Here is a 13,286-nt window from a genome sequence, read left to right as displayed (position 1 = left end):
AAAGGGCCACCACGTGACACGAGCCAGCGCCGGGGACGGAGAGACCATTAGTACTGGTTGGTAACACCAACCGTACTACAAGGTTTAGGGGTTTTCGTTTTTTTTTTTAATTTTGTGTTTTCCATTTAATTTTCTTATGGACCCTTAGTTCGAGGGACAGTACAACTCCAAACAATCTCACCAGGCGGCGCAGCTGACGCTGAACTGCCTTGCCGGTGAGCCCAGGAGCAGGCCATCGATGAAGGAGGTCCTCGAGACGCTTGAGCAGATCGAGGCACTGGAGAGCCAGACAAGGGAGGCAAGAGGAGGGAGCGGGACGTCATCCAGGGGCCGCGCCCACGGACGCTCTGCTGCAGTGCACCAGTGGTCATCACCACGCAGCAACGGCGATGGGCGCCGTGGTTCGAGGGCCACCAACGGGCACGCCACTAAGGCACGGTGATCTCCAACCGGCTGTCAGATGATCTGCTGATGATGATGACATTCGTCCCCTTCCTGTACATACATGGCCTAATTAAATTAATTTTTGTCTGATGTTGGTGTTGAGCTTGTGTCGGATCACGGTGAGTGTAAAATACAGCAAGAAAGGAAAACCAGAGATATCATCATGTAACTGTATGTTGTGAACACCTAGAAATAGCAGAGGCAATAATTCTGTCACACCTGGCCACTTGGCCACCACTTGTCCAGTGTGACAGCTAGGATCGGTCCCACTTGTAAGTGTGAGAGAGGAGAGGCGAGGGGAGAGTTTAAAAAGGCACCAGCCGGCTGTGGTTGGGCATGTGATGTGACAAGCTGTATTCCTCATCTCGAATCATTCCTCTTAACGAAGCTTCTTCTTCCTCTCCAAGTCTCTCTCTCGCTCTCCTCCCCCTCTCCTACCGATCCCCTTTTCCTTTGGTGTGTTACAGTTGGTAATCAGAGCCATTTTTCGCCCCAAATTTTTCTCCCCGTCGCGCTGGTTGCAGATCGGTAACAACCACCGCGTCGGTGTGTGCTGCTCCGGCAAGCACACCCAAAATCCGTCGCGGGGTTCAATCTCCTCCGAGCAAGGCGATGGCGCCCTCCAAAGCATCAGCGGCTACGCGCCAGGTGTTGGCGGCCATGGATGAGAGCACGAGCAACATCACCAAGATGCTCGAGTCCCTCCTCGCCAAGATGGACGAGCAGAAGACGATCCATGACAATCGGATCGAGATCCAGGCGGCCTTCAACGCGCAGATCTAGCAGGATGTGCGTGGACTCGCCCGGCAGCTCGACCTCACGCAGGCCGACGTCGACGCGACCCGCAAGACGGTGGAGGGCTCTGCGTCGCCATCGGGTTCGGTCACCACCGTGCTCCACCAGCCTGCCGCGACGCACCAACCACCACCACCGCCCCCGCCGCCTCCACAAGCGCCACAGGTGGCGAACGAACCAGGTCGCGCGGCGCCCAACCACGCGCGCCTGGGCGATCACCGTCCCCCGCTGATCCCCGTGGCGCCCCAGGGTGGATTCGCCGCCATCCCATCTCCTACATCAGGCTACCACGGCAACGACTACCACAAGCCACCGAAGCATGATTTTCCTCGTTTCGACGGTGCCGCGCCGTATCTCTGGCTGGATCGGTGCATGGCGTACTTCGAGCTTTACAAGGTCGAGCCGCACAAGTGGGTGACCACGGCGGCCCTGTACATCAAAGGCCAGGCCACGCACTGGCTGCAAGCATTTCGTCAAACACGTCGTGGTCTTACTTGGGATTCGTTCACAGCAGCGGTGCTGGAGGAGTTCGGGGCCAATGATTTTGAAATGGTCATGCACAAGCTGTTGCAGCTCCGGCAGACCGCCACCGTCGCTGAATACCGCGCGGCGTTCGACGAACAGATGTACCACTTGCTCGCACTCGGCCCGTCCATCAACACCAAATTCTTCGTCACCCAGTTCATTTTGGGCCTGAAGGATGAATTGCGCGCCCCCGTTCGACTCCAGGCGCCCTCGAGCATCACCAGGGCATCCGTGCTGGCGCGCATCCAGGAGGAGGAACTGGGCACGACGCGCGCGCGCCCACGCATCACGCCAGCAGGGCGACCTCCACCGGCGACGACGCAACCTCAGCCTCGGGCGGCCGCGCCCAACCGCGCGCCCACTAACGATTACGCACGCGAGCGACAGCTTCGTGACTACCGTCGCACCAATAACCTGTGCTTCAAGTGCGGCGACCGTTACTCGCGGGAGCACCGGTGCGCTCAGCCTGCCCAGCTGCTCACGATCAGCATCGGGGACCACGGTGAGGTCCTCTCCGACGACACCATCCATGCACTGCAATTGCTCGATGATCCTGGACCGGCAGCACCACCACTCGCTCCAGCTGGGGACGCACCAGAGTGCTGCCTGCTCTCCTCGCACGCCCTGGACGACACGGACTTGGCAACCACGATTCGTCTGTGGGCGCTGGTTGGCAATCAGGTCATGTTGCTCCTCCTCGATTCGGGCAGTTCGCACAGCTTCGTCAACAAATCATTCGTCGATCGCCTCGGGCTGAAGACGGAAGAGATGCCGCGGGGGGACGTGCGGGTTGCCAACGGTGATCGCCTCTCTTGCCACCGGATTGTTCCAGAGCTCAGGTGGTGGATGCAGGGGCACACCTTCGCAACACCGATGCGGGAGTTGGATATTGGCGCCTACGATGGCATCCTGGGGATGGACTGGCTAGCCCAGCACAGCCCCATGACTTGCCACTGGCAAGACAAATGGGTTAAGTTTACCCACGACGGCGACGAGGTCACGCTCCGGGGCGTGCCCACCAAGGCGGCAACAACTCTCAAAGCCATCAACCCCGACGAGTTGCGCAAGATGCTCGCGGGAAATGATGTGTGGGCGATGGCCATGGTGGATTCGTCCGGGCATGCGCCACGACCACGACGGAAGTGCGCCAGCCAGACGCCGCCGGCTGATCTCCTGGAGGAGTTTGCCGACGTGTTCGCGGCACCACAAGGGCTTCCTCCACACTGCCAGTACGATCACGCCGTCACTGTGGTCGAAGGCGCGACTCCGGAGAACACACGACCATACCGTTACTCGCCGCTCCAGAAGGATGAGATCGAGCGCCGGGTACAGGAAATGCTGGACGCCGGCGTGATCACACACAGCGTGAGCCCGTACGCCGCTCCGGTCCTCTTAGTCAAGAAGAAGGACGGGACCTGGCGGTTCTGTGTCGACTACCGTCGCCTCTATGATACCACCATCAAAAACAAATTCCCTCTGCCCACCATCGACGATCTGCTCGACGAATTGGCTGGCGCTGCGGTCTTCTCCAAGTTGGACTTGCGCGCTGGCTACCACCAGATCCGGATGCGCGAGCAGGACGAGTACAAGACGGCGTTCAAAATGCACCACGGCCACTTTCAGTTCAGGGTCATGCCATTCGGCCTCACGAACGCGCCGGCCACATTTCAATGCCTGATGAACGCCATTTTCGGTAAGTACGTGCGCAAGTTTGTGATCATCTTTCTGGATGACATCCTTGTTTTCAGTGAGACCATGGAGGAACATCTGGAGCACTTGCGCATCGTCTTCGAGCTCCTTCGCGCACACCAGCTCTATGTCAAGGAGTCAAAATGCACGTTCGCCGCCGATCACATCGATTACCTCGGCCACGTGATCTCCAAGGAGGGAGTGGCGACGGACAAGGAGAAGACGAGCGCCATGGAACAGTGGCCGACGCCGATGAATGCCACCGAGCTGCGCGGGTTTCTCGGCCTCACCGGCTACTATAGGAAATCCGTGCCGCACTACGGCATCATCGCCAAGCCATTGACGCAGCTGCTCACCAAGAAGGGGTTTTCCTGGACGGAACAAGCTCAAGTGGCGTTCAACAGACTCAAGACGGCGATGGTCACCACGCCAGTACTCGCCCTCCCCAACTTCGACAGGCCGTTCTCGATCGAGACCGACGCGTGCGACACCGGAGTGGGCGCAGTGCTCGTGTAGGACGGCCACCCGGTGGCTTACTTCAGCAAGGCGCTAGGAGTGCGCAATCAACAACTCTCGACATATGAGAAGGAGTTCCTGGCGGTGATGATGGCCGTCGACAAGTGGCGCCCGTACCTGCAGCGTGGTCCGTTCGACATTCTCACGGACCACAAATCCCTCTGCAATCTGGGCGAACAGCATCTGGAGACGGAGCTGCAGCGCAAGGCCATGGAGAAGCTGGTCGGACTACAATTCCATTTCCAGTACAAGCGCGGCTTGGACAACGGTGCTGCGGGCGCCTTGTCCCGCGTGGGCAAGCAACTGGACCTGGCCGCGCTCTCGGCCTGCCAGCCAGCATGGATCCAGGAGGTGCTCAACTCCTACTCCACCGACCCGGACGCTCAAGATCGCCTGCAGAAGCTCGCCGTCACCAGTCCTGACGAGGACAGCTACGAGCTGCACCATTCGTCGAGGCGGCCGGCTCTGGATTGGAGCCAACGCCGCACTCCGCACCAAGATCATTGCCGCGCTTCACAACAGCGCGGTCGGCGGCCACTCTAGCGCCATGGCCACGTACCAGCGGGTGCGCAATCACTTCGAGTGGCGCGGCCTCAAGCGCGACACGGAGGAGTTCGTGCATCAATGCACCACCTGCCAGCAAGCCAAACACGAGCTCTCCAAGCCGGCTGGACTGTTGGCGCCTCTGCCGGTGCCGACAACGCCCTGGGAAGATCTCACCATGGACTTCGTCGAGGGATTACCACCTTCCGAAGGATTCGACACAATCATGGTCGTGGTCGATCGCTTCACCAAATTCGCCCACTTCATTCCACTACGCCACCCCTTCCACGCGTCGCAGGTGGCGCGCGCGTTCTGGGACAATGTGGTCAAGCTTCACGGCGTGCCGGCTTCGATCGTCTCCGACAGGGACAAGGTGTTCACGAGCACTCTGTGGCGGGAGCTGCTGGACGACGCAGGAACGAAGCTCCTCTACTCCACAGCCTACCACCCCCAGACGTACGGCCAGAGCGAGCGCGTGAACCAGTGCATGGAGATGTACCTCCGGTGCACGGTGGTGTGCGGTACACGACACTCCCGGCAAGTGGCGTCGCTGGCTGCCCATGGCAGAATTCTGGTACAACTCCACCTTCCACTCGTCACTCAACTGCACTCCATTCAAGGCATTGTACGGCAAGGAAGCCAACTTGGGGGCGACTACGGCATGGCCTGGCGAGGCCACGGCCAACGGCGACGTGGACTGGGCGGTGCACACCGCGCACATCCGCGCCCAGCTGGAGCGCGCCCAGCAGCGTTTCAAGAAGCAGGCCGGCCGCAATCGTACAGAGCGCCAGTTTCAGGTGGGAGAGCAGGTGCTTTTGAAGCTCCAACCATATGTGCAGTAGTCCGTTGTCAGCCGTCCCTGCGCCAAGCTTGCCTTCAAGTTCTTCGGGTCGTACACCATCGTCGAGAAGATCGGGCTCATGGCTTACAAGCTCGACCTGCCCGCGTCCAGTCGGGTGCACCCAGTCTTCCACGTCTCCCAGCTGAAGCCGTTCACACCAGACTATACGCCGGTGTGCGCGGAACTGCCGCGGGTGCCTGACCTGTCCTTGGCCGGCACGGCGCCGACGCGCATCCTGGAGCGCCGGATGATGAAGAGGGGCAACACACCGGTGGTTCAGATCAAGGTGCAGTGGGGCGACAGTTCACCGCACGCAGTCACCTGGGAGGATTTCGACGTGCTGCGCAAACGCTTCCCTGCCGCTGCAATCTGGGAGGTTGACGACGCAAGCTCACAGGAGGAGGCTGGATCGCAAGGACGGGAGAATGTCACACCTGGCCACTTGGCCACCACTTGTCCAGTGTGACAGCTAGGATCGGTCCCACTTGTAAGTGTGAGAGAGGAGAGGCGAGGGGAGAGCTTAAAGGTAAACGTTTAGGCCCGGCGCACCGGCCGAAGCATCGGCCGGTCGCGTCCACGCGCGCACGCTCCCAACGAAGCAACCTGCTACACGTAGGATGCGGGGGCCCATCTACGCTACCTCTCCCCTATTTCTTCCACCTCCCGCATCTCTGCTCTCCAGCACGCCCACGGCTATTCCGCTTCTTCCCCTGCCCCCTCTCTGCTGATCCTCGCTGCTCCCCAGCGTGCCCGCGGCTATTCCGCTTCTCCCCCTCCGCCCTCTCTGCTGATCCCCGCGCGTGTTGCTAGCGCGCTCATGGCGGAGACCATGAACGACGACGAGGAAGGCACCGCGGCGTACTTTCGTCCATGTCCTTGTTTCCTCCCCTGCGGTCAAGTGCTGCGACCGGCTAGACCCGGAGCTACAACCACACCCGATTTTTGCTGGAACCGGTGACCGCGGCGAAGTGTCGGGTCATGGCGGCATTTTCGACTGGTGGACCGGGGGTGTTGCAACCGCAACCTGTTTTTGCTGGAACCGGCTAGGGGGTTTGCTGGAACCAGCACCCAAAAATGCTACTACTGGAGTTCATCCTACTCAACCAGCGACACTTTGCTACAACCACATCCTATTTTTGCTACCACCGACGACTTTTTTTGCTACATCCATGCACGGCGGCGTTGTTTGACGGTGGCGATGCCTTTTGTTTTGCTACAACTATCTAAGAGTTTTGCTGGAACCGGTGTACAAATTTGCTGGAACTAGCTTTTTCTTTTATTCGACGGTGACCATGGTGACCATGGCGACCACGGAGGTTGAGCTGATTTGCTGCAATCGGCAAACAAAAAGCTACCACCGTTGAGCTGATTTGCTACGATAGGGAACGACGGAGCGCTCAGCGTACACCCGTGCAGGGAGCTTCAATGGCGAGGACGACGGGACGATGCACCTGAATGCTGCAAGTTGCAACACCCCGGTGAAAGAAGCTGCCACCATAGGCAGCAAAAGCTGCCACGACGGCGAAGGGGTGCCGTGGCCATGCCTTGAGATGCGCGGCGAAGGGGTGAGGCGGTCATGGCCGGGAGTTGCGGGGCGAAGGGGTGAGGCGGCCATGGCTGGGAGATGCGCGGCGAAGAGGTGCTGCGGCCATGGCCGGGAGATGTGCAGTTGGTAGCACGTGTAGGCTGGCCGCTGCGGGTCGTTCCCCTTTTTACTTCTGGCGAGGAGTGCGCTCGTGAGGAAGGAGAGAGTTGACTTTTGGCGAAGGGATAAGGCTAATCTAATGGCCAACAGCATTTGCATCTGACGGTTCGGACTTGACCGGCCGAACCCCTGGCCGGTCCGCCGGCGCGTAGTACTGGCCGAGTTTAAAAAGGCACCAGCCGGCTGTGGTTGGGCATGTGATGTGACAAGCTGTATTCCTCATCTCGAATCATTCCTCTTAACGAAGCTTCTTCTTCCTCTCCAAGTCTCTCTCTCTCTCCTCCCCCTCTCCTACCGATCCCCTTTTCCCTTGGTGTGTTACAAATTCTTTGGTGTTCCTGTGCCATTGTGATTCGTTTGGCACTTTGTTGGACAGTAGATGCCATGATTATTTTAGCGGCGCTTGTCCCAGTTAATTGTAGGGTCGTCAGTACATTCTGGGGATTAATCGGCACTTCCATTTGTTTGTGAATCTGTGATGGTTATTTTGCATGAAAAAGTAACACTTGTGATTCACACTTCTGTCTCTTTTTCCGTTGTGGGATTCATCATAAGTCCATGCGTCGAATAAGATTTACTGGCCCGAACAAACGCCTGACGTAAAAAATGAAGGAATCCCTGCCATTATGTTTGCGAATTCTTCAGTCAAATGTACTCACCATGCAGCTATGCTACATTGACTTGTTTAAGACACAAGCTCGACTAAATACAGAGTACATGAACTTGTCTTTGCCAAAAGTACATAAATGTTGAATTGCAGTTCATGTTGTGGCATCAAAATAGCATTGAAAAGCTCCAACCAGCAGGAAGGAGGCTTCCCTTCCACCTGATCAAATCAAGATTTTCGTTGTATCAGATAAAATGACTATCCACCATGGGTTAGAATATCAAGATGTTTCATTTCCGTGCACAGTATTGCTGCTAATTTTATTTTTGTCTCAATCACGCATGCTATTAAATGAATCGTCAATTAAAGCAACTGCCAATACAGAGAGAAAATCCCAGTTAACAGGTAATGTTTTGCACATTGCTAATATAGTTGTATCAGCTACCATTCTTTCAGAGTAATGTAAATTGATATATAACCAATCAAGCTAATAGGCTAAAGATTATCACTTATATTTATGCAATATATCAAAAGAACAAACCAATAAGAGAACTCTGGTCTTGCTGGATGGATGGAATAACAAGATTTGAAGCTTTCGATTGAAAAAAAAAACCAACAAGATCTGAAGCACAATGTAGTAGCAGCAATACCTCACAAAATAGAATGAAGCTGAAAGACCATTTTTTTCATAATGATCTTCTGGCTAGCATTGTCTCTCTCCCTTAGCTGGAATACCTTTGCTGTTCCTTGCTTTTAAACGGTCACTTTAAGCAGAAGATGTCAAAACTCAAAACTTCACAGAAATACGGAAAATTCAGGAAACAACAGAAACCAACCTGCTAACTGTGTGCTGAGAAAAAAGATCTGTGTATAAGCTGCACATTCTTCATCACTGCAGAACCATATTATGGTTGGTTGTCCATACCCTCACAATTCCATCAGAAGGAAAAATATAGTGCCAGCCTTAAAATATGCTATTAGTGTGTTATATCGCGCTATAGCGTGCTATTAGCGAGGCGTTGTACACTGATTTATTTAGCGAGATGATTCTCAGCACGTTATAGCATTGCTATTAGCGGCGTTATAGCGCGCTGTTCTTTTTTCAGTGATCAGAACATGCACTTACACCATCTCCATTTTCCAAGAATTTAGCATCACATCCACACATGCAACCTAGGTGCTCAATGCTTTAAACACAGATCCCATCTGCATTATAGAACGAAGTACATGAAGCACTTAATCTGCAATCTGCTACATACTTGAATAAAAAGAAATCACTGTTTTGCACCTTCAGAATAATTTTTCCCTTTCCTGCAACACTAATTTATATGAATCCGAACAAGTACTATCCTCAAAAACAAGAGAAAGTAATGGTAATCGTAACTGCACCCTTGACACTCACCTTTCCATATATTGACAGAGAGGTAGGTCTTCACTGCCACTAGCAATCAGAGAAAATGAATGTGCATCCACAGAATGTACAAGAGAAGTGTGCTCAACCATCTCCAACAGGGGCTGGCTGGTTAATGCCCATAATTTGATAGTTCTGCAGCCAAACCAAATATCATGTGTGAATAAACAGATGGTGGTTGTAAACTCGAAGAGTAGAATCGATGCAAATGAATGTAAAATGATAATAATATAAATATTAAGAGGCAAATTGCTCACAGCAGTCCATGGCTCCACTTGTTTCTAGATGCGGCAGCTGCATGGGAAAATTGTGAAGCAACAAACTCAACATCTCATATATTTCCTCCATCCTTGGGTGCGACCCATCCTCTGCATTGAAAGAGTGCACCTCATTCTTCACCTCGATCCAGCTCCAACCAGGGACTTTGCTTAATCCTTTATTCTTCATTTCCTTCTGCACGATTGCTCTATCACTCCACATCCCAAGACCAGAATACATGCTCGAGAGGAGAACATAGGTGGAGTGCTGTCTAGGTTCTGCCTCCAATAGATGGTTGGCCACATCACTTGCAAGTTCCATATTCCCATGGATTCTGCAAGCACCTAATAGGGTCATCCACACCATGGCATCTGGTTTAAATGGCATACGGTCAATAAGATCTTTTGCTTTGTCAAGCTGCCCAGCCCTCCCATACAGATCAATGCCACATGCATAATGCTCCATCCGAAGAGGAATTCCATACCTAATTTCCATCGTATTGAGGATTTCTGAACCTTTGTGTACAAGACCAGCATGACTGCAGGCAGTAATCAGGCCAACAAATGTGATATGATCCAAAGGAACCTTAAGCTTCAGCATCTCATTGAAGAGGCTGCGCACGGCTTGCACCTGTCCATGCTGCGCATAACCAAACATCATTGAGTTCCATGGCACAGAGCTACTCTTATCTGCCTCCTCAAAAGACTCCATTGCATCATCCAAAACGCCACTCTTAGAATACATGAAGATCAGCGAGCTGGAAACAAAATTGTTGGAAGCAAAGCCAGAATGGATGACTAAACCGTGTATTTGTCTACCTAGCCGAAGTAAAGCAAGGTCTGAGCATGAACGCAGGACAGCAGAGAATGCAAACTCGTCAGTTCTAATATTTTTTGACTGCATGCATCTGAAGAATCTCAAGGCATCAGCGCTCAAACTGTGCTGTGAATACCCAGTTAACATAGAATTCCAGGAGACGGTGTTTTTAAGCAGCAAGGAATCAAAGCACTTATATGCATCTTCCATCATGCAGTTCTCACCAAATCTAGTGTACATGGCAATTAGAGCATTGCAAATAGGCGTGACTCCTTCGAAGCCGTTCTTGATCACCAAACCATGAATTACTGTCCCTCCATGGTCACGATGCTCTGCGCACGCACTTATGATACTTGTGAAACTATACATGTCAGGCTGAACTCCACTCGTTCGCATCATGCTAGCAAAGAATCTCATCGCCTCATGCTCCATCCCATGGGAAGCGTAAGCTGCAAGCATTGCGTTCCATGAGATCAAATCCCTTCTGTCCCCAATTTCATCAAAGATCCTTCTAGAATTCACCAGGGCACCACATTGCGAGTAGGCAGTGATTGCTGCATTCAACACTATCAAGCCCAATGCCGATCCATATTTGACAATCTTCCCATGCAGCTGGTGCATCAAGAAGCAAGTGGACTCATCGACCACTGTGAGCAATGCAGCGAATGTTGCCTCGTCGGGAAGTAACCCCTCCCTCTTCATGTCAACAAACAGCTGAACTGCTGGAGCAACCTTCCCAGACTCCACATAACCGGCAATGAGTGCGTTCCAAGAAACAGTGTTCCGCTCCGGCATTCCATCGAACACCCAACGAGCGTCCCTCGTCCGGCCACATTTTGCATACATATGAAGCAATGCGGTCGCAGCGAAGACATTATCGGCGAGGCCGGCTTTGACGGCGAGCGAGTGCAGCTGGGCGCCCAGAGCAAGGCAGCCCACGGCGGCAGCGGAGCGGAGGGCGGAGCCAAGGGCGAAGGTGTTGGCGGCGAGTCCTCGGGCATGCATGGCCCGGAGGAGGCGGGACGCATCGGGGTGCGCGCCGGCCGAGACGTGCGCGGTGAGGAGGGAGTTCCAGGAGGCGGCGTCTGGGCGGGGGATTTGGTCGAACACCTGGCGCGCGGCGACGAGGCCGAGCGGGGAGAGGGAATAGGCGGTGAGGAGCTGGTTCCAGGGCGTCGGGGAGGTGACGCCGGACTTGAGCAGGGTGGCGTGGGATTTTGTGACGGCGGCGGCGGTGAGGTGGTGGCTGCTGCGGCGGAGTTGGCGCGCGGGCATTTTTCTTGCGTTTTTTGGATGGGGAATTTGACCTCTAAACCCAACTTACTTGGCACTTGGATGGTTTGAGGCGCCCAGGTCGCCACCCCCGTGGAAAGAGCTGCCCAGGTCGCCGCCGGGTGCAGTCTGCTGGACCCAACTCGCCGGCTCCGTGGATGCCCCACCGCATGCAGCAGCTCACGGTGCCGCCTCCGTCGTTAGGCGACAGGGCACGACACCGCGCGGCCCGCCTTACATTCCTTCCTCTCTCTTCCTTCCATACGAGCACCGCACGGAGGATAGGAGCGGGCGGAGGAAGTGGGCGGGAGGGAGGATAGAAGCGGACGGAGGAGCAAGGGCCGCCGGCGGCGTGGAACAGAGCAGACAGAGGAGCGAGGTTGCGCATTTTTGTCCGCGATACGTGTAGCCTGGGCCGCCGTTGAGAGGCCCGAGCTTCTTTTTTTTTAACTGAGAAGAGGGCCGAACTTTTTCTTCAGCCAATTTGGGCTTGCATTGGATGGAGGAGGTGGGCAAACGCCCACGCCTGCCTTTATGGGCTGCCCAAAGTTTGATTCAATAACCTTAGATTTGTTTTTCTAGAATTATGTAAAATAATAAGAAAATTCGAAAGCATTTTCTTGGAAAATATTGTTAAAAACAGTTTGTGAATTGTCCGCAAAATTCATCGCTTATTTGAAAAAAGTTCATTGTGTTGTAGAAGTTTATCATGTATTTTAAAATATTCAGCATTTATTTCCTAAAAAATTTATATATAAAAATATATTAAACTATGGAAAGGAAATAATAAGACAAAAAATAATTAATTAATTAAGTGACATAAGAAAACCGGAAGGAAAAAAAGAAAAAAAATGAATAAAAGTTTCAAAAGAATCAATCAAAAAACAAAGAGAAAAGATATAGAAAACTGTAAATGCTCGGCCCACTCACGCATACACCTGCGTGTTTCTCCAGGCGTCAAATATGGTTTACCATTACACTGAGATGTTTCTAGTCCCACATCGCCAATTTGATAGGATTTTCACCACTATATAAATGTTTGCCTGGAGACTGGTATCGCCAAGTAGAAGATAGAGGTAGGTTGCAGCAGAAACCATATTTTGCTCTTGGAAAAATGTGTTTTGCAAATGCCAAATAAAATTAAAAAAAAGTGTTCATTGTCACAACCAGATGCTGTCTGCGATTTTTTAGAGAGTAAGAATTTTGACCTTTGCAAAAGAAAACAAGTTGAACACCAAATGTTACACTTAATTTTACTTTTTTCACCGACGAAGCAATGTTATCCTGTTTCACATGAAAATTGTCAAGCATACTTGTTACACTGGAACACCTACAAATAATATCAGAATTTAAAATTTATCTACTATTTATTTTGAATTTACTGGTCGTCCAAGAGCATATACTCCTCATAGCCAAAAAGACCATCCTAAGTTGCAGAGTATACAGTCTATGGTATCGTAAAATATAAGGTCTAGGGTTACATGGGGTAGCAATGCCTGAGACTGAGGATGGAGGATAGGGTGCTTTAAGTGGAGTTTGAGAGAGGTTGAAATTATTTATTCTTTTTCTTCATGAAAGAATAATTAAACTGAACATAGGAAGAAGTAGTTATTAATGAAGAAGAGAAGTCTTAACCAGATTTTTTTTTGTTTCTCTAACTCTACGACAACACTATAAAATTATTTATGGATTTGCTCCAGTCGATGCAACATGAAATAGATGTATTAAAGTTGAGACACTTATTTTGGGACGGAGCGAATATATTTTACATGCCGATCGATGTGGGAATCAGTTGGTCCAATAAGATGTGCTTCTATTAATATGTCTTGTATACACTGAGAAAGAAGAAGAAACTCGAGGCAAC

The 13,286-nt window shown here is 52.5% G+C and overlaps 1 protein-coding gene across 4 annotated transcripts; it reads right to left on the bottom strand.

Annotated features, from left to right (window-relative positions):
* Positions 1-7,658: 7,658 nt before the first annotated feature.
* LOC123135703 (putative pentatricopeptide repeat-containing protein At3g25970) lies at positions 7,659-11,814 on the bottom strand. 4 transcript variants are annotated; one of them, XM_044554885.1, is made up of 5 exons: positions 9,334-11,814; positions 9,068-9,211; positions 8,502-8,871; positions 8,316-8,429; positions 7,659-7,884 (listed from the first exon to the last, which is right to left on the bottom strand). In XM_044554885.1, coding segments are annotated over exons 1-2 (2,094 nt in total). In that variant the 5' UTR covers positions 11,426-11,814; the 3' UTR covers positions 7,659-7,884; positions 8,316-8,429; positions 8,502-8,871; positions 9,068-9,209. The 4 variants fall into 4 exon arrangements, with proteins under 4 accessions (XP_044410820.1, XP_044410821.1, XP_044410819.1 ...); XM_044554886.1 differs by having other exon boundaries at positions 8,502-8,557; XM_044554884.1 differs by having other exon boundaries at positions 8,502-9,211.
* Between the last annotated feature and the right edge of the window lie 1,472 nt (positions 11,815-13,286).

This window comes from Triticum aestivum, chromosome 6B, assembly GCF_018294505.1.
Source record: "Triticum aestivum cultivar Chinese Spring chromosome 6B, IWGSC CS RefSeq v2.1, whole genome shotgun sequence".
In the NCBI taxonomy this organism is placed as follows: Eukaryota; Viridiplantae; Streptophyta; class Magnoliopsida; order Poales; family Poaceae; genus Triticum; species Triticum aestivum.
The sequence above is the reverse complement of the archived record's forward strand: the minus strand, read 5'-3'. Positions and strand labels throughout refer to the sequence as shown.